Genomic DNA, 20,194 nt, shown 5'->3' with positions numbered 1-20,194 from the left:
CCTATATTCTTGCCTCACGATTATAATTAATATTTATATTCAAATTACTCTAAAGCTTAAATTTTATTAATTCATCAAGGCTGCAAGGGTGATTATTAAAAATTTCGTTCTCGAAATTCAGGAAATTATGATCAACATCATAAATCACTAAAAAAAGTGCATATTCGTGAAAATTTTTAGAAAGTTCGATTAGAATGACAAACCAATGATTAATTATTTTTAGAACGAACCGACTCGTTGAAAGATTTGAACAATTTCGGAAATAGAGAAAGAAGTGAATTTTTCCAATCAGTATCAAACCTTCAAATATTTTCAGTTCATTATTTCATTCCCGCACATGGAAATGTTTACGTTGCTAATAGCAACGGCGTGCGAGAGAGAAAGGTTGCTCTACATCTTCCCTTTCACTCTTCCTCATTTTGCCTGTATCGCGATGCCATTCCAGTTCCCATAGAGTTCAATGACCTAAGCTTTCTCCCCATGGGCACTCAAGTGAGTAGTTGCGAAACACTGCGAAGGGACAATGGAATGTACGCAGGGATCTAATTTTTGAGTGACCATAGGGAGAAAGCTTGGGTGGTTGGATGCCAGGTGTCGCATCGATTTGTTTAGTACAATTTAAATGCCCTCAGCTCTTTTGGTCGTCAATCGTCATCGTTGGTCAAGTTATACGGTACTGATGAGCTCTACTAGGAGAGAAACCACCCTATAGTTTACTTTGAGTTTATATCGTTGCTATTCAAATTCCTATCGTATCATTGATCGTAGTCATGTCGATGTTATCTTCCTTACCGTATTATTCGCTAGCACCTATGCAAACTTTTAGAATACATAATATGATAAGTTGAATTCAGAAAATTGAAGCCAAAATGTGAAAAATTGTTTAATTTAAATAAAAAAAAATTTTATTTCATGAAGAATCTTAGGCAGTACTCGATTTATGTACAAAATTTCATCTTCAATAGTTTTCAAAAACCTTTCTTTTTCAACAGGCAGCTTTTGTGAATAACAAACCAACAAACAAAAAACCACTATACTTATTTCTTTTTGTATCTCAAAATAATGATAAATCTCCCTATTTCCCTATCATAGATGAGTGGATAATGATATAAACAAATTTTTCATTCCAATAAAAATTTTAAGAGCGTAAACTTTATGGGATGAGGAAACGGACAATTAAAAAATACAATATTTATGATGACCAACGTTTTGCTAATTTATTTCTGCATTTATAACCCTGTTGATGTAAAACTTATTTAGCGAAACGTGGGCAATTTAATTTTAATTTAATTTAATATTTCGGCTTTATGAAATTAGAATGACGCGTTACAAAACCTGAAATTTATCGATCAAGTTATGGTTCCTACAGTTACCGTAACTAAGAAATATTTAATGTATGGAGCCACACTCCCATTCTAAATTTCCCCATAAGCAACTTAGTCATTCGAAACGAAAATGTCTGACCAATATTATGAAGAAAATTGGACATCTACACAATTACTTCTGGAATCAAATATACAGATCGAACCTACCCAAGTCGACAGAAGAGAAGAACGTTCCCTCCTAGCTACTTTGTACTTGAAATACATCTTGATAGCAAACAGAATGATGGAAATTATCGATCAGATAGTTCAAGTTCAAAGAAGAAAATTGATGAAAAAGCTTCTGGAGGCCATCCTTGGCAGAATACTCGAGTTGAAATATGACCTAGTGGAAGCCGATTTGAACGAATGGACCCACTGTGGCGATATTATAGAATCTTTGGGATTGAACCCAATCGAGTGCGAATTGAATATTCCCGCTTTTTTCAGGGATGAAAACGAGGATTTTGTACGAAAGCAGAAGTTGCTGACAACTTGCGAGGTTAACTCAGGTTTATTCGGTAAAATTGAAGAAAAGAAGGCACCGATGAGTGAAGAACAAGCCATTCTTTCCATTCAAACACATGAACGTGCAAGACAAGGTTAGTGTCATTTCCTGCTAATATTTATTTGGGAGACGCAATCACTGCACATACAGCATAAAAAGCATTTATTCCAAAATTCTTTTTTATATAATGTATGTATTCCCTTTTCCTATTCTTCCATTGAAAAATGTGTTTTCTAGCTACCCTTGGCTTTATGCTAAAAAGGCTCATCAAACAACTAATAAAACTAATATTTTAAAATTGGTCATGGGAAGTCAAGAATAAATTAATTAACAGTCCGACGTGTGATATTGTATATAAGGTGGGCAAAATTCGTTGTCTACTGAGGGGATCTCGAGAACTATAGCAGCTAGAAGAAAACGGACGACACATTCTCGAGCTCTTTTTTCTTGACTAATACAAAACTGAAAACAGATCCAGCCTAACGTTCATAGATTTTGAGATATGAACGAAAATTGAGAAATTGTCATTTTCAATGAAAATGAATAACTCGCTTATTTGAACTAGTATTCGAAATCCGTTGTTATATTCTACAGGCACTTTTTTATGAGAAATTCTAATATGATATTATCAAATTTTTTGATACAGCCATTTTCGAGATACGACAAGGATTTTTGATTTTTCAAATGTAAACTATAGTTGAAAGTTCTTTCATCTTGCTGCAATTTTTTTTGCTGATTTCAAAAATGTATCATATGTCGCAATTCACATGAATATAACATAAGAAAATAAATTTAATACTTTTTCCTACTTTTCGATTCTCTGTTGAATTATAAGTATGCTGGCTTACCATAGCAACCGTTGAATATGCATTATAATGCTCAGGCTCACAAAATATATTTTCAGAACCTGAGCCTCTATGATTGGAATCACGGATTGCTCAATAAATATTTCGATGATTAATCGTTTGTTCTTGCGATGTTTGGCATGCTTATTGCTTATCTTACGATGGTTCACAATTCGAATACTACCGTTGACAGACGTACCTAGTTTTCATCATCTTAATTTTTTAAAAATTATAGATTATTTATATTACTGACTCTTTAAGTTTCTTTCATAAATAAAAAAACGATAATTGAATAAACTTTATTCTTCAATAATCAGACGAAAGTCTTTTACTCTCTTTTCAAAAGATATCAATCTCGATATCGATATATAAAAGAAATAATAATTATTCGACAGTCGCTGATTCCTATCACAGAAGGTTGAGTCCACATAGGATTATTATATGTGGAGTTCACAAACCATTTTCAACGGTCGCTATGGTTACGCCAGCCTACTAAAAATTCAACAGTGAATCGAAAAGGAGAAAAAAGTATTGAATTTTTTTTCTTATGTTATATTCATCTGAATAGCGACATATGATACATTTTTGAAAACAGCAAAAAAATTGCAGCAGAATGAAAGAACTTTCAACTACAGTTTACATATGAAAAAACAGAAATCCCGTATAATATATTATTTAGGCAATATACTACGCAGCATGGTTGGCTGAAATAACCACTGAGCATTTATGAAAAAATTCATGAATTTGTGGTTAGCTCAGCTGACCACTGGTACTGAAAGGGTCAAACGCAATTCAATGCCTGCTCTGGATTTCATGTCCTTTTCCTTGATCTAGACCCTACTTTGCTCAGAATCAACAAATTTGTCATCTTAAAATGGAATACAACGAACAAAAGAAAGCCTATGATATTTACAGGAAAGTTGAGGGCGCAGTATATGAAACAGATGAAACAAATGAAGGAAAATTTGAAACAACCGATATATTCCCAATCCGACTCGACAGATGCTGTTTCATCTCGACTACTCGCGGCTATAAGAATTCAAAGACATTGGAGAGGATTCATCGCTAGAAGGGCAATGCGCAAAAGTAAAATTCAGGAGATGATGATTTTAGGTAAGTAGAGTACTTAGGATTGATGTGGCCGATACTTGATGAAAATCCATAATTGAACTTAAAACAGTACATATTTGAAATCATTTTTTGAAAATCGTATAATACGTTTTAACTTCAAGAAGAATATTATTTCTTACATGAATTGTAAAAAGGTGTTAAGGAAAAAATCACTTTTATTCAGCGAAAACAGAAATTATAATCAATACTGGTGAGTATGAATGAGTCTGACAAGTGACAAGTCACAATAATTATAGTAAATAATACATAATACATTACAATTGGAAGAGAAAATAATACCTTTTATCTGAAAGTGAAAGTTCTGAGGTGGTAGAGATAAGTTGGATTGTATAATAAGCAGTGGTATCAGAAACTTTACCTTGATGGTTTGTCTCCTAGTGTTCTATAGGCCCTTCCTTGACTCCCTCATAGAGGCCATAGAGCACTGTTTCATTATTTGTGCACAGCAATTGCACTAATTACAGTGAAATACAACCTTGAAAGTAAGAGTTTTGATTGTAGCCGAATTTTTGCTAGGACATGTATACTATTTTTGTGAAATTATCAACAAAGGTGTTGCGCATGTGTATGTCTTGAAGAAACTACATAGTTAGAGCAGTAACTTCAACCTTCGAAAAACACAACTAGGATATTACAGATCTTGTGTTATTGAAACAAATTTTATACAGCAATCGTCTACTATTTCAATACAAATGGATTCCATCTTGATTTTCAATTATTGCCAGGTATGATCCCTAGTATAAGATACACAGAAGAAGAAATGGAAGAAGATATAGCTAACAAAAAAAGAAGGCGAGAATTGCGTAAACAGTTCCAAGACGACTACAACAAAACTTTATCGAACATTCGAAACAAGTTAGAGAAGGAACAGAAAGCACTAATACTTGAACAACTGAGTGATCAAGTGAGGGGTTGGATACAAGAATACAACCAGCATACTGGACGAATACCTGAAATAACTGGTTCTGAAAGATCTACATCCAGGTTACAATTGAGCCGTCAAGGTAAGACCAACAGGATTGGTGTTGAAAAGTTTATATATTATACAGGGTGAGTCTTTGATTCGTACAAATATTTCAACAGTAGATTTTTGAGGTCAAAAGAAACACTTTTTCCCTTACCATTTTTTCCGAAGTGGCTCGGTTTAAAAGATATAGGCTGTTGAAAAAACATAAAAAAATGAGTACTTTGGCTGAAAACGACTCGCTTTGAAAGATTCACAAATGAGTAGTGTCACAGATTCAGCTAGTTATTCTGAAGGTAATTTTGCTGAATCGAAAAAATGGTCAAGGAAAAAAGTGTTTCTTTTGACCTCAAGAATCTACTGTTGAAATATTTGTACGAGTAAAAGACTGACACTGTCTATGTATGGCATCTACATATACAGTGTTTCACGAGTAATTGAACAAAAAATATAATAGGGGCATTGAGCTAAGTTAAAAAACACCTCATGCATTCACAGGTGTGCCTTAGGTACGTTTCCGATATACAGGGGGTTTTCTCAAATTCCTCGAATTTTCGTTTCGTTATAACACCTGATATTTTCGAAGGATTCGACTGAAAACTCATGTTGAAGTTGTTAGTTTCAACGAAATAGAACACCCTTTGGAACGGGTGTTTTTCCAACACAATCTATCTATCTATCTTTGAGGAACAATCAAAAATTTTTGTGTTGCAGATAGTTACTAACGAATGCAAAAAAATTATCTTCATTATCGAAAAGCTGGATGCTAACTTTTCATTTTGTGGGTGCCATTATCCCATTACGAGGTTATATTGAAAAATTCGTTGCCTACTATAGAACCAAACAGAATTTTAATGTCAAAATATTTTATTACTCAACATATTCTCCTCTTAATTGGATACATTTATTACAGCGAACTTCTTGCCCTGCAAATCAGACCTCAACAGCTTTTATTACCTCCTCGTTGGAAGAAAATTTACGACCTTTTAAACTTTTTTCAGTTGAGGAAAGAGATTATAGTTAGATGGAGCCAAATCTGGTGAATAAGGGGGGTGTTCTAGTAATTCAAACCCTAAATCACGAATTTTTTGCATGGCTACATGAGATTTGTGTGCAAGAACGTTGTCCTGCAAAAACAAAACACCTTTGGATAGCTTTCCGCGTCTTTTCTCTTTACTTTTTTCCCGTAGAGTGGTCAGTAATGTCGAATAGTAATCTCCAGTTATTGTTCTACCCTTATCCAAAAAAATTATCATGATTACTCCATAGCAATCCCAAAAAACTGAAGCAAGAACTTTTCCAGCAGATTTTTAGACACGAAACTTCTTAGGTCTTGGTGAACAAGAGTGTCTCCATTTAATCGATTGTTGCTTTGTTTCTGGATCGTAGTAATTTACCCGAGTTACATCCATAGTAACAATTCGGTTTGAGAAGTCTACATCGTCTTCAAATCGAGCACAGATCGAACGCGATGCTTCTACCCTTGCACGCTTTTGGTCAACATTCAAACATTTAGGGATCCATTTTGCAGCAATTTTTCTCATGTCCAAATTGACGTGAACTATATGATGAACGCGTTCCTATGAAATATTCAGTGCTTCAGATACCCGTATTAGCCCAATTATTCGACGGTCTGATAAAATCATGTCACGAACTGCATCGATATTTTTGGGGACTGACACAGAAACTGGCCTTCCCGATCGGTCATCATCTTCAATAGAAAATTTACCTCTTTTGAAGCTTGCAGTCCCATTTTTCACGGTCGCATACGAAGGACATTGATCACCAAGGGCATAAGAATATCTTCGTAAATCTGATTACCTCTGAACCCTTTTAAATACCGGTACTTTATGTTGGCCCGATACTCCAATTCTTTGATTTTCACGATTTCAGTGGACATCTACTTTCTTTCAATTTATTGCGTACCTCTGGTTTACTTTTTTGACCTCAAACTTCACACTGACACTTCTAATGAGTTATTGTTCGTTGCTATTGTAACGCAATATTTTTTTTTATGCATGGAACTGGTCTAGGCTTACTAGATTTCAATACATCCTCGTGTCTTAGAACATAGATACATGGAATGGAAAATAAACATTCCAAAGACTGGAGTGAGATAGTTGCTTAGTGTCGCCAATCACAATTGAGACAGTTGATTCGGACATCATTGGCGCTACAATTTTCAATACGAATAGACAGGACGCATGTGAATTTTTCAATAAAACGCCATCGAATGTGTGCACTACAAACAATTCATTCGTAGCACTGAATGGCCATTCCATGTATCTATGTTCTAAGCCTCGTATAAGGTTTCAAACGAAAATTTTGGCGTTAAAAATAGTTACTAACGAAGTGCTATTGAAAGCAAAAAAAAATGGAGGAATGTTGAAAATGTGGGTGCTAATTTGGCATTTTGAGGGAGTATTTTTCCCATTATAGGTTAGATCACAAACAAACATCTTTGTGTTATAAAAAGTTACTAACGATGGACTTTTCAACTGTACCTACTTTATTTTTCCCGAAAATGGGGTGCCCATGAAGTTAGTACTTCACTACCCCTATCTTTGAGGTACAAACAAAAAAATTTTGGTGTTACATATCGTTAGTAACAAATTACTAACGAATGCAAAAAAATTTCTTCATTTTCGAAAAAGTTGGTGCTAATTTCACGGACACAACCATATGGGGTGTTCTTGAATCCAGCTGAACGCCCTCTATTCACGGTTTCCATTTGTATTTTTAGTCCTGAAATACCCAGTGCCAGTATTGAGCCAGATAAATTTCCAGTATTTGAATGAATAACAAACAACAAAGCTTACGCACACAGCCCCCAGCAAGCCAAAATTTTTTCAGGTACAGATAGCGAAATCAGCAAATCCAGCCAGCAAACCTCGGGAGACTCGAAATCTAAAAGGGAGGGAAGTGGCAAATCGAAATCAACCCCAAAAGAACCGGAAGAGACGAACCTCATTCAGTCGAAAATGCTCACATCGATATTCCTTCCGGAACTCAATGCTCGCAGGGAAGAATACAAGGATATATGGAAAGATATGGAGGATACCCCTGACTTTCATCGACGTTTCAACGAAAACTTGATTGTCCAAGACGAAGTGTCCAATTTGGAAAATAAACTGAGGAAAGTTGTTGATGAAATTATGAAGTCGGAATTGCAACTTCTGCAGGTACACCAATTTTTTTGAGGATTATGCAAGGGAGGTAATACACTGCGCAAAAACATTAACGCACAGTATGGAAATCTCAAATTTATTCTACAACTGAAGGTGTTCTCAATAATAATTATTTTTATCAGAATTATGCATGCATATGTTATCCACTTTCAACGGTTTTCTCCAATACAGATGTTTTTTTCCAGCAGGAATACAAAAAGATGATATTATCAGATTTTGATTGTATTGGCTCCATTCTAAAATCAGTTGTTCTCGATCCATTCTAGTGATCAATAGTTTTTCTTTCGTTTGATTTTCTACACTCGATCACTATGCAACGCGAAACACGCAATTTGACCCAAGAGGAATGTGCCTAAGTGGTAGTTTTGCGAGAAGAAGGGTGGACATACACAAGAATTGCAGAAAGGTTTGGAGTTTCCCATACAAGTGAGTCCAGAATGTTGCAGCGATTCAGGAAGATAGGTATGAATGTCCGAAGACCAGGACAGGGTAGACCACGGGTAAGAACTGCCATTCAAGAACGTTACTTGAGAGTTTCTTCGTTGAGACAACGGTTTGCAACCGCTCGCCTCCTTCAAATTCAGCTTGAGCAAACTCATGAGGTGCAAATTAGCACTCAGACAATTAGAAATCGCCTCAGAGAATATGATTTAAGGCCTCGTGTCGCGGCAAGAGGCCCAGCTGTTACCCCAGCCCATCGAAGGGCGCGTTTGGATTTTGCGAGAGAGCATATACATTGGGAAGAGGCCGATTGGGAAAGAGTTCTCTTCACAGATGAGTCTAGATTCTGTCTCTACCATTGTGATCGACGTTCCCTTGTATACAGACGTCCACATGAAAGATATGCTCAGTGCAATTTCCTGAATACTACTGGTTTCGGGGGAGGATCGATTATGGTATGGGGTGGAATATCTTTGACTGCTCGCACAGACCTAGTGGTCGTTGATAATGGAGCTATGAATGCTGATAAGTATATAAGGAACATTCTTGAAGAGCATGTAGTGCAATTTGCCCCATACATTGGTGAAAATTTCATTTTTATGGACGATAATGCCAGACCCCATCATGCGCGCATCGTTCAGGAGTACCTTGAAGAGGTTGATGTCTCTCGAATGGAATGGCCAGCAAGAAGTCCAAATCTCAATCCGATTGGGCAGGTTTGGGACAACCTCAATAGAAGGCTGAGAAGTTCAGAAAATCATCCAGCTACTCTTAATGACTTAGGAATCCAACTCGGAGAAATCTGGGAAGGATTAGATCAGAACATTTTAAGATCACTCATTTTGAGTATGAACCGTCGTTGCCGAGCTGTAATTAACGCAAGGGGTGGAAATATCAAGTATTAAATCACTTATCAGCATTTCAGTATTTTGAAAATTGTTCATTTCCCATCTTTCACATAAGATTCGGTGAAATCCTGAATTTTTCTTCCATTTAATGTGTCTTGTTCCTGTTAAACCTTCCCGAGAGTACATAAAAAATAAGTTATAAAGTCAATGTAGAGTTAACTTTCATTAAAATTGAGATTTCCAGAATATGCGTTAATTTTTTTCCGCAGTGTATTTCGATAAAAAAGATGCAAAGTGCAAATTGCATCAATTTGAGTGCATGTGACTTCATACAGCGAATAAAATAAAATAAGAATTAAAAGAGAACAAAATGAAAAAATCTTATTGGCAGAGCTCAAAAGGGAAACTCATTTTGTTTCATTTTATTTCATTTGCTGTATGAATTCACCTTACAAAGAGGAACAATACATTGTGAACGAAACGAATCTTCACATACTAAATAAGACCCTTCCATCGCCAGAAAACATATCAGTTTATATACCCTCAATGCAATCCCTCAGTGCAATAAAAAAGAATTATACATCATCGAACTTAAAACAGAATAAACGATTTTCTTAAAATGAGTTTTTCAAACACAACACGTGTTTTGCTAACACAATAGCATCTTCAGGTGGGTGAAAGTGAACTTAGTATCGGCCCCATCAATCAAATATTATACATAATGAATTTTCGCTTTAGGACGCTTTGGATAGAGATAAAGGATTCAAAATGAAGAAGCGCGCTAGTAAAAAAGTTAAGAGGAGCGGTAAGAAAAGTAAAAGGAAGAAAGAGAAAGATTTAACACCTGACCGTACTGAACAATCCTTATTCGAAGAACTGGTAGCGAATGGAATAATAAAAAGGTATGTGCAAATAGTAGAGAAGATATTAACTATCTATCTGGAATAATTAATTAATCACATTTGTGAACTAGTTCCTAAACAGTACCTATTTGAACAGATGGTCAGATTTGATAATATACAGGATGTTTTTGAAGGCAAGTTTTCTCAACAGAAGGTAGAACTGGTCTTAATGAAGCGTTGCATCAAAACCCGCTTCAGTATACAAAATTATTAGTAAAATAGATCCTAAGCATTACTGCGTTTTTTCCGATTCGATGAAGTGAACTCAATGAACTCATGATTTATCAGTTGATCTCAATTATCATATGTACGGCGTTTTTGACAGACATCTTTTATCTATCCCGTAGCCAAAAATTTACGATTTGTTTTTAGCGGTATACAGAGGATTATAATCCTCTATAATCCACTACCTATAGGTAAACCTGTGGCAAAAATTCAAGCGGTTATTCCTTGGACTATTTTAAGGATATTTCATCCTTTGATTATTTTTGAAGAAGCGTTTTGTTGCGCTGTTTTACTAAAAATTACATGTAACATTCCTTAAGCTACAACAATTGTTGAAAATGGCTTCCTCCAGCTCGGATGCAACCATCCAGTCTTCTCATAGACTGGCTCTTTCTGAAACACAAGGGTCGTTTCTTATTAATTTACACGCACCATAAATATCCGATATCTTAAATCGTCCACATCTTCCACGGGCCTAGTATAAACTAATGACTTTATATGGCCCCATAGGAAATAATCCAGGGGGTTTGAGTCCGGGATTCGAGCAGGCCATACGTGAGGTCCACCTCACTCTCGAGCAACTACATCAAAATGAGCTGGTGCACCATCATGCATAAACCACATTGCCTGTCTTGTAGCCAATGCTACAACCTCCAGAAACCGAGGTAGCGTTTGTTCCAAAAAGTTTAAGTTACGGTATACTTCGCCAGTAAGTCTTCCTTCTTTTTCGTCGTACATCTTCGCAACAAAGCGCTTTTCAAAAAAATTCAAAGGATGAATTGTTCTTAATATAGTCCAAAGAATAACCTCTTGGATTTTTGCCGCATGTTTACCTAACACCCTGTATAATAGCATTGCATCTTGAATGTGTTATATGGACGATTTCAAACAAAACCATTAATATCCACCATTAAAACAGCGTAACTTGATCAAAATTTTAGGATATTGTAAGGATATTTAGAATATTTTGTGAGGTAAGTTGGAAACCATATAAAGAAAAATTGTTTTGGGTATTTTGTTGTGGCGTTCTAGCGAAGCAAGACAGGATATTCTGAATTTGTATATGTTACCGCTAGTGTGAACATAAACTTGAGATTAGCCGGCTAAACTTAGGTTAAGCTTCGATGATACGCTAATGTCAATTAATGTAGAAGCTAATTGAAAAAGAAGGAAAAGCATCAGCAAGGTTTTGGGGTTACCAAATTTTCGGCAATCGAAAAAAAACTATAATTCTAATATTATTCTATGAATTTTACATAGTTTCAATAGCAGAAAAGCATTCTGTTGAGCAGTTGAGAATAGAGAATATAAGAAATTAAACTTTTGTGTTTAGGTACTGTTTTTCAACGCATTCTTATTATCGAATCCAAAAATCTAAACGCCTGCGATGATAAAACTTGGGAGAAATATACCGTTTCGAGTGTGATAAGAGAATTGAATGATCAAAAGCAGAGTGACAAGACAGATTCCGCGAATAGTCTTCTTTGAAAATAACAAAATCTGAATTCCGAAGAAATATAAGTAGCAGTCAGCAGCCTTGTTTGCTATCCGGACTATTTGACTCATAAACTTTACGATGGTTGCACTTGAATCCTTCGTACAGGGCAGAGACAGGCTGGTACAGGGTATTTCGGAAACCGTATGATTTGGGAAAAAATTCTTCAAAGTCAGCTTGAAAGAGAATTTTAACTGGTTTCAGGTTCATAATTTTTCTTTTGATGTCTCAATTTATCACTTTTACAAAATTTTTTTAAAAAATATACCCGTATTAAGATTGGAAAAAAAATACAACATTAGAAATTATCGTTACTATTTCGTAGAAAACTTTTCCATAAAGCGAATTATTGAGTGGTTGGTAAAATTTACTTTTGTTTATAGATAAAAAAATTGTATCTAACTTCTGTATATATATTCTGTATAAATGAGAAACTAAGGCTCATTTTGAACTGCATTAAACTAAGAATTTCCTCAACACATGAAAATAACACATATATCCGGTTTCACAAAGCTTGATCAGGAAATCAACGCTTGATGAACTTTCAGAATATCATTCTCTCATCAAATGTAGATCCACATAAGACCATTCAATGATTCTCAATTGGTACTTCTTCAACATATTCAGAAAGGTTTTAGTAACATCGTTTTGGAATTCGAGTAACTGTCAAAGCGTTGATCGGGCAATCAAAGTTTTGTGATACCCGCTGTAAATCTTGGAACTGAAAACTAATGGCCATTATGTAACCTTACTCTCCTAATTATGCAAAATAGTATTCAATGCTATTTTTCATGCCTTCCGACCATTCACGAGATGCCCACATTAGCCGGCTAAAGAAAAAATTCCATGGCGCAAATGAATTTTTGATCGAACTTTAGCGGGTCCTCGAATATAAACCTAAGTTTAGCCGGCTTGCCGGCTAATCTTAAGTTTATGCTTACACCTCACACCTATCTTTAGCCGTAACAGATATAACAATACACTAGTATAACTGGAGTGTTCTGTTTAGCCTCCCTATGCAATTTTAGCCTCCTGAACAGTTTCCTGATCATAATAGGGAATACTCCTTCTGACAAAAATTATGTATTTTTTATGAAATATCTTTGAAACGTCACATTTTGAAATAACCATTTCAACCGTTTCCCAAAAAAAATTATTTTAAGTACTTAAAAATGAAAAATAAAAATGGGTATTTAAAATTTAAAGCGTTTCGTTTCTATTGCACAAGTTGGCAACACCGACTGAAATATGCGTTGACAATAAAGGACAACAAATGCACTATCTTTATGAGATAGATAAAGATGGCTGTCTATGAAGTCTGCGACGAACGAGGAAGGTCGTAAAATTTTATGGGATTTTTATGGCCGGTTACAGTTGAAGCTCGCCAGTAAGTACGCGCCTGTAGATCAACAGCTGATATTTTATAAACAAGCTGATCAGACATTGTTCTTTTCATTGTCTTTTATGCGCTGTTGCCAAATCGTGAACTCCGCACAAAGCGATTTAAATTTTAAAATTAACATTGTTTCGTTTTAAAAACTTCATCTAGACATTCAAAAGTATTCGCACTACAAGATACTCCATTTTTCTTACATAATTTAATAAATAATTGTAATGAAAATGACGACACCCATCTTGTCAGAAGTATTTGATAACTGAAATACAGCAATAATAAAAATTAAGGGAGAAAAAAAGATGTCCTACGTCCTAGGCCCAGGTGGTTCAATTTCCTATCGAGTTTTAGTGTCCCAATCCCAAAAACCTATTTTTCTATTGTTGAACTTGCAGAATCACAAAAATATTCGATGGGCATAAAACAGGCAGATAGGGTTGCCATGACATTATATTAATATTATCTAGTCCAAAACTTACAAATATGACGACTGGTGTTTTTGAGAAGAATTGTGAAGAGAAAAATTGTAGATATTAGAAAATGACAATTGTCCTTCCACTCCCACGTCCTCAACCTTCTCCAACTGAAGAAGAATAATCGAAAATTATTTCCAGTTATCCAGAAATATATATGAGAGATTTCCACGGAGAAAGATCTTGCAATGCACCAGTGCCTTTCACCAGTCCCAAAGAACCATCCAATTCATTGGGAGACATCCGCCAACTTCTTAAAGAATTCTGCATCGTTCCTTCTCTAACCCAACAGTTACACCAGACCTCGCCCCATGTGAAATCTGTCCTGTTGGTTGGTCCAAAAGGAAGTGGAAAAAATATGTTGATAAATTCGATATGCACAGAAATCGGTGCGACTCTTTTCGACATTTCACCTCCGAACATCGTTGGGAAGTACCCCGGCAAATCTGGTCTCATAATGTTGGTACACTTGATTTTGAAGGTAGCCAGGCTATTTCAACCCTCCGTCATTTATATGAATGATGCGGAAAAGCCTTTCATAAAGAGGATTCCTCGAACTGACAAGACGGACCCTAAGCGTCTGAAGAAGGATCTACCTAAAATTGTTAAATGTAAGTGTAGAAGAAAATTTAGCGTATATTTTGAACATTTCAATTGAAGGTAAGGGGTGTTTCAATAATGAAAACGCTGCCAAGTGCTCGCAAAGGTCGTTCTTCCTTATTCCATAGTGTTCGAAATACTTCAACTTTCACTATTCCAATTCGAAATTGAAATGTATCATTGGCCATCAGTGAACTCTTTTAGAGCTCACTGTTGGCCATTGAGCTAGACTCTAGACCTAGAGTAAGCCTCGAATTCACTACGTACTCTTCATGACAGATTGTACGCATAGCGCCAGTTTGTATCTAAGGCATAATAATTGATTTTGACAGGTAGGTATAATTGGTCGCATCTTTTCATGAATTCAATTGATACGAATATTCAATGTTTGAAAAACGCCATATTAAGCATATTTCCTGCGATATACAGGGTGTCCCAAAACTAGTTAATCAAACGTCACACCACGATAGAGTTTATCAAATACTATCGAATGACACCAACATTAGTTGAGCGAAAATAGTTGCCGATTTTCGGACTATTCTTTCAATCACAAGGCCAATTTGTGATTAAGGATAGCGTTTTTCTCCGAAATTATCACCCCTATAGGGAGGGTTTATTCGGAGTAATAAAAATCATGTAGAAAAAACAATTGTTTTAATTTACATTTACTCAGGTTATCGATTAACTAGTTCGAAAATCGGCAACTTCAGGTATTTTAATAAAATTCTGATTATTTTGGAAACGGTACATTTTCGTTGAATGTTGGTGTCATTCGATAATATTTGGTCTACTCTATCGTGGTGTGACGTTTGATTCACTAGTTTTGGGACACCCTGTATAAGTAAAAATTTTTTGAGTTTCAAAGCTAATTCACTCACGTATTACATTTTCCAAGAGAGTTTACATCATTTGCATCTAAATTCAATATGTAATTTCAATAGAATTCACAGCTCGATTTTGCATACTTCTAGTCACTCAGTCTGTGCTGAGGGTTTCAATGAAAAAGAGTTGAATAGAATAAATTATGTAGTTTTTCATGGCAATAACAACGAAATTTCTAAGGGATGTAAAAAATATAGATTTTGGGACTTGAAAAAAAATCATGATATACTGAGTACTGCCCTGAAAATATTGATATTTGATGAGCCGTCTGAAAGACCTTTTAAAAGTGAACAAACCCATAAATTTGATCGAAATCGGACCTTGAATTCCAGAGTTATAGTTATCGCGAATTTAGGCCAATGTTCTTGAATCACCCCGTATCGGCGTATCTCCGAAACTAATAGCCTTAGGATACAAAACAAGCAATTTTTCTGAAAGGCCTGGATGACCTGCATTCACCATTAGGCTATGGCCAACGACTCATGAAACATCCTGAATACAGGGCGAGTCTTTGACTCGTACAGATATTTTAACAGTAGATTCTTGAGGTCAAAAGAAACATTTTTTTCCTATACCATTTTTTCCGATTCGGCCCTGATAAAAAGATAGAACTATCTTAAGTTTTCATAATAAGCTGTGCCATCTCTGGAAAAACAAAATTTCCTTCAGAATAGCTAGCTTATTCTGTGACACTACCCATCTGTAGATCTTTTAAACAGAGTTGTATTCAGCCAAAGTACCCAATTTTTCAAATTTCACACATATAATTTTTAATTCTCGAAAACGGCGCATTTTACAAGAAAATATGAGAAATACTTTTATATAAAATGCAAAATACACCCCTCTCGTTTTTTTCTCTCTTTTTTGTTTTCAGATTATTTTTCGTCAACCATCATAGTAAAAAGAATGGGAGGAAGTTTTTGGATTTTGGCATATGAAGAAGATGTCCTTCAATTTCAATTATTTTCAGCTTATTCTTTACACATATACATCATCATTACACTTATACGGGCAAACAGAGAGTTTTTTCTGAGGTTTTTATCTCTGTTTTTTTCATGTATCATACGAAGATATGTATGGTACCCCGTTGACATTTTTCCTCTGCTTACACTGAGATCTGGAACGTGGGACAGGTTTTTAGGATCTGTCTCTTGTTCCATTTCTTTACACCCGCTTCATTGTTATTTTCAGATTGTAAAAGTTTGTAACACTCTTTTTCAAAAGAATATATATATATATATATATATATATTTTATAAGACGATCAAATCTTCATAAGATAACGTCCAACTTAGTTTCAAGAGTTGGGTTCTTTAAATGTTTGGTATTTTTATGGTAAGTAATGGTCATAATGGGAAAGCTAGAAGACGGGGGTGATATTTTGTGTTCGAAAAAGATTAATCAAATAAATGAAAAACTCTATTCTAAAATTCATTCCATTCGAAAAAACCCTTCTCGAGATAGAACCAAAAACAACATTTTTTTATTGATTTTCAACAGTCTGTATCTTTTAAACCGAGCCGATTCGAAAAAAATGGTACGAGAAGAAAGTGTTTCTTCTGGCCTCAAGAATCTAAAATATTAGTACGAGTCAAAGACTCACCCTGTATATACAGGATGTTTTACGAGTGGTTGGCCATAGGCTAGTGTAGCCAATTTCATGCTGGCATTGCTCAGTCGATGTCTCTATGTCTATGGTCTTATGTTATAATTCTAAAAAAAAAAATAAGGTCATCTCTGCCTAATTTTTGCTTTAGTAGTATTTTTAGAGGTTACCATCCCCTGAAACTACCCTAACCCAGTAGGTGCAAATTTGCAGCTAAAAACCCCAACCTCTGAAACGGTCTGAGATAATAGAAAGTACTCAAGAGGAGTTTATACCACGGGACATTCTGACCATCCGTATAAGGCTTAAAGGGGAAAGTTTGTCTATGGGAAAGACTACCAGAATGTGGGGTGTTGCCAGAACACTTGAAACTTGAACGATAAGTAGAAGTTACGAATAATACAATAGTTTCCACTTTTGTCCAAAAGATAGCAACACTTACAAACGTCTTCTTTCAATTTCAGCAGAATACGAATTGTAGCCAATGACGAGACTTTTCGAGCAACTTTTTCATGTCGAAATTCATATAAGAGATAATTTCACCTCGGAAAGTTAATAATATAAATGAATATTTGTTCTTCAATGAAAAATTTATTTTATTTTTTCTTCCGTTTGACGAATATAAAGATTTCATACTTTCCGAGATGACGAACTGATTAAATCGAATTTAAATGAAATCCCCATATAAATTAGTGGTTTCTGACGTAAGATATTCATTCCCTATTTCTGAACTGACCATTAAAACGGTGTAGACCCCTCTTAAACTGACGCTGTTTTTAATGTTTTGGTAGTCGTGTGCTTTATACATTTATTCCGGTTACATTTGACATTTTTTTGATTGAATATTTATCGGACGGCATCATTTACCACGATGTTATCTTTTACCAATTATTTACACTTTATACCCCAGAAGCGTTGCATTTTGAATCACCTCTTGCGTTTTGACACTCTTCTTTTCTTATACATTATTGTTGAGTATAACGTTCCAGATTTGGCACCCGAAGATAGAATTTTACTGGTAGGTGTTTCTAGATCACCTTGGGAATGCGATCAAAGACTACTACAAAGTGTTTATCAGAAGTTTATAATAATCCCACGACTAGATTACTGTTCCAGATATGCAATATGGTCCACCATACTCAAGACATATCCACTTGTTGGTTTCGACATAAGTCTTGTAACTAGGATATCTGACGGTTACACGGCAGGTAACCAAATATAGAAATGAATACATTTTTAGTAAAAAAGACCAGAATTCTTTCCATGTCGACGCTTGAATAATAAATATTTTATTGTAAAATATTCATCCTGCACATTGCACAATATCATATAGCAATGTTCATTTTTAATTTTTCCCACATTATTTCGTTCGAATATTATTTGTTCTTTCTAAATGAGATATTTCTTTTTGTAAAATGTACCAATATCAGACCTAAATTGGGAAAAAAACAATGAATTCAAAAATAATATTTCACTTAATGATTGAAAGGAAAGGAAATTGCTATAAAAAAATGATGCAAAATCTTAAATTACTTCAACTCCGCAGGAGCTATCATATCGACAATAAATGAGGTGCTGACTGTTAAACGAACACTTCAACTTTTGGTCCATCCTCTACATCCCATGGAATTGATAAGTGTATTGTGCACAAAGAATCCAGTATATAAGGAAGAAGAAGAGATGATAGCAACATGGCTCCTGAAGACTCCAATGAGCAAAAGACGCACAAAAGTGATAGATTTCCTGAAGCAGGAAACTCAAGAAATGCAAGCTAAAAAGACTGGTTCTAAGAAGAAATCTTCTGGGAAAAAGTCGAAGTGAATAAGCTTCAAGCTAACAGTAAATGTGAAAAGTTTTTTCAAGTTTAATTTACCTTAAGGTGTATTGGATAAGATTTCCAATTTTCTGTTATGGATTTAACAATCTTTGCTGAATCATTTCAGATCAAAATAAAATGAGAAGAAGAAAAAGTTGTTTTTTATGAGAATTATATGTAAATTTTACGGCACTCTTAATTATTTTTTGATATATGGTATAGTATGACTACGTTCGGCCAGTAAACACCGGTACAGAGCGAGTAGAACTAGAGTTTTATCACAGATCAGCTAGGGCTAATGGAGCCTGTACAAATTGGCAATTTTTGAATGAACGAATGACAAATGTCAATCACAAAAATCATGGGAAAAATTTGAATTTGAATGCAATTTGTTCGAAAATGTATATGAATAGATAATTCTTAGTGTGGATTAAACGGAAATTCTACAGTTTTATGAATAGTTTGTTTATAAGTTGTTTTTTATGGTTTGTCTCGTTTCATAACCCTGCTTCTACACAAACTCCTTTCGCGCCCCACCTTGGGAGCTGGGGCTCATAGAGTTGATTCCGAAAACTCTACTCCGTCTAGAACGAACGACAACTATTGACACTTTTTGTTCTGAAACTGCGTGCCCGAACGACTCGGAACAAAAAGTGCTGATAGAGTCTACTGGCCGAACGCACCTTATATAATATACAGTATACTCCTTTTAAACAAGAAAAAAATTACAATAATCAATCTGACATATTGTGCTAGCTAGAGAAATTATACAGGATGTGAGTTTTTGAACGTATACTAAAGTATGGGGATGTAGAAATGGTCAACATTTTGCACGAACGATCTAAATGTTATAATTTAGCGCAGCTCTGATTTTACTTTTTGACATGAATTTTAACACTGACACTTTTGATAAGTCACTGCTCATTGCTACGGTATGGCAGTATTATCCATTGAACGATATAACTATTATTAGATAAGTGCTAACATTATATCAATATACTTTTACGTCTTTTACTGGTTTCTTTTCTGGAGTTCTATACCTATTTAACAAGCTCTTATATTTTTTCAATCATTCTGGCCTACTGCGTGTTAAACTGTTTCAACATATTCTTCAAACGATCTTTGTCGACAATGTTTCGAAAAAACAAAAGTGAGGAGATATTATAATTTTTTCCCAAGAATATGTTTAGAGATAAGTATTATAAACAAACAAGAAATGTATGAGAATCTTTCCTCAAATAAAAAAAAACAATTGAGGCCTTCACAATAGTGTCAACCGAAAATTAATTGTAGAGAGTGAAACATGTGGGACAAATATAAAAAAATGTTTTGTTATGAATAGTTCTCGAAAAAAAGCTTGGTTAAAATTTTTTGAAAGTAACAGTTTAATAGATAAAATATTTAATACATTGATGAATTTAAGAGATAAATGCAAAAGAATCCAATCATTGAATATGATTTCGATTGAGTGCTATATGAAACTAGTAGTTGGGGAGCCCAAGAGGGAAATTCGGCAT

General features: G+C 34.9%; 1 protein-coding gene across 1 annotated transcript; it reads left to right on the top strand.

The window, feature by feature from the left end:
* The first annotated feature begins 1,455 nt into the window (after positions 1-1,455).
* Positions 1,456-18,729, top strand: LOC123307073 (dynein regulatory complex protein 11). The gene is made up of 8 exons (XM_044889276.1): positions 1,456-1,963; positions 3,630-3,827; positions 4,571-4,849; positions 7,663-7,991; positions 10,025-10,188; positions 13,916-14,385; positions 17,851-18,069; positions 18,408-18,729. The coding sequence occupies exons 1-8, from the start codon at positions 1,456-1,458 to the stop codon at positions 18,680-18,682; spliced, it is 2,442 nt and encodes an 813-aa protein (XP_044745211.1). The 3' UTR covers positions 18,683-18,729.
* The last annotated feature ends 1,465 nt before the right edge of the window (positions 18,730-20,194 follow it).

This window comes from Coccinella septempunctata, chromosome 1, assembly GCF_907165205.1.
Source record: "Coccinella septempunctata chromosome 1, icCocSept1.1, whole genome shotgun sequence".
Classification (NCBI taxonomy): Eukaryota; Metazoa; Arthropoda; class Insecta; order Coleoptera; family Coccinellidae; genus Coccinella; species Coccinella septempunctata.
Note: the sequence above shows the minus strand (reverse complement) of the source record. Positions and strands in the feature narration are given on the sequence as shown.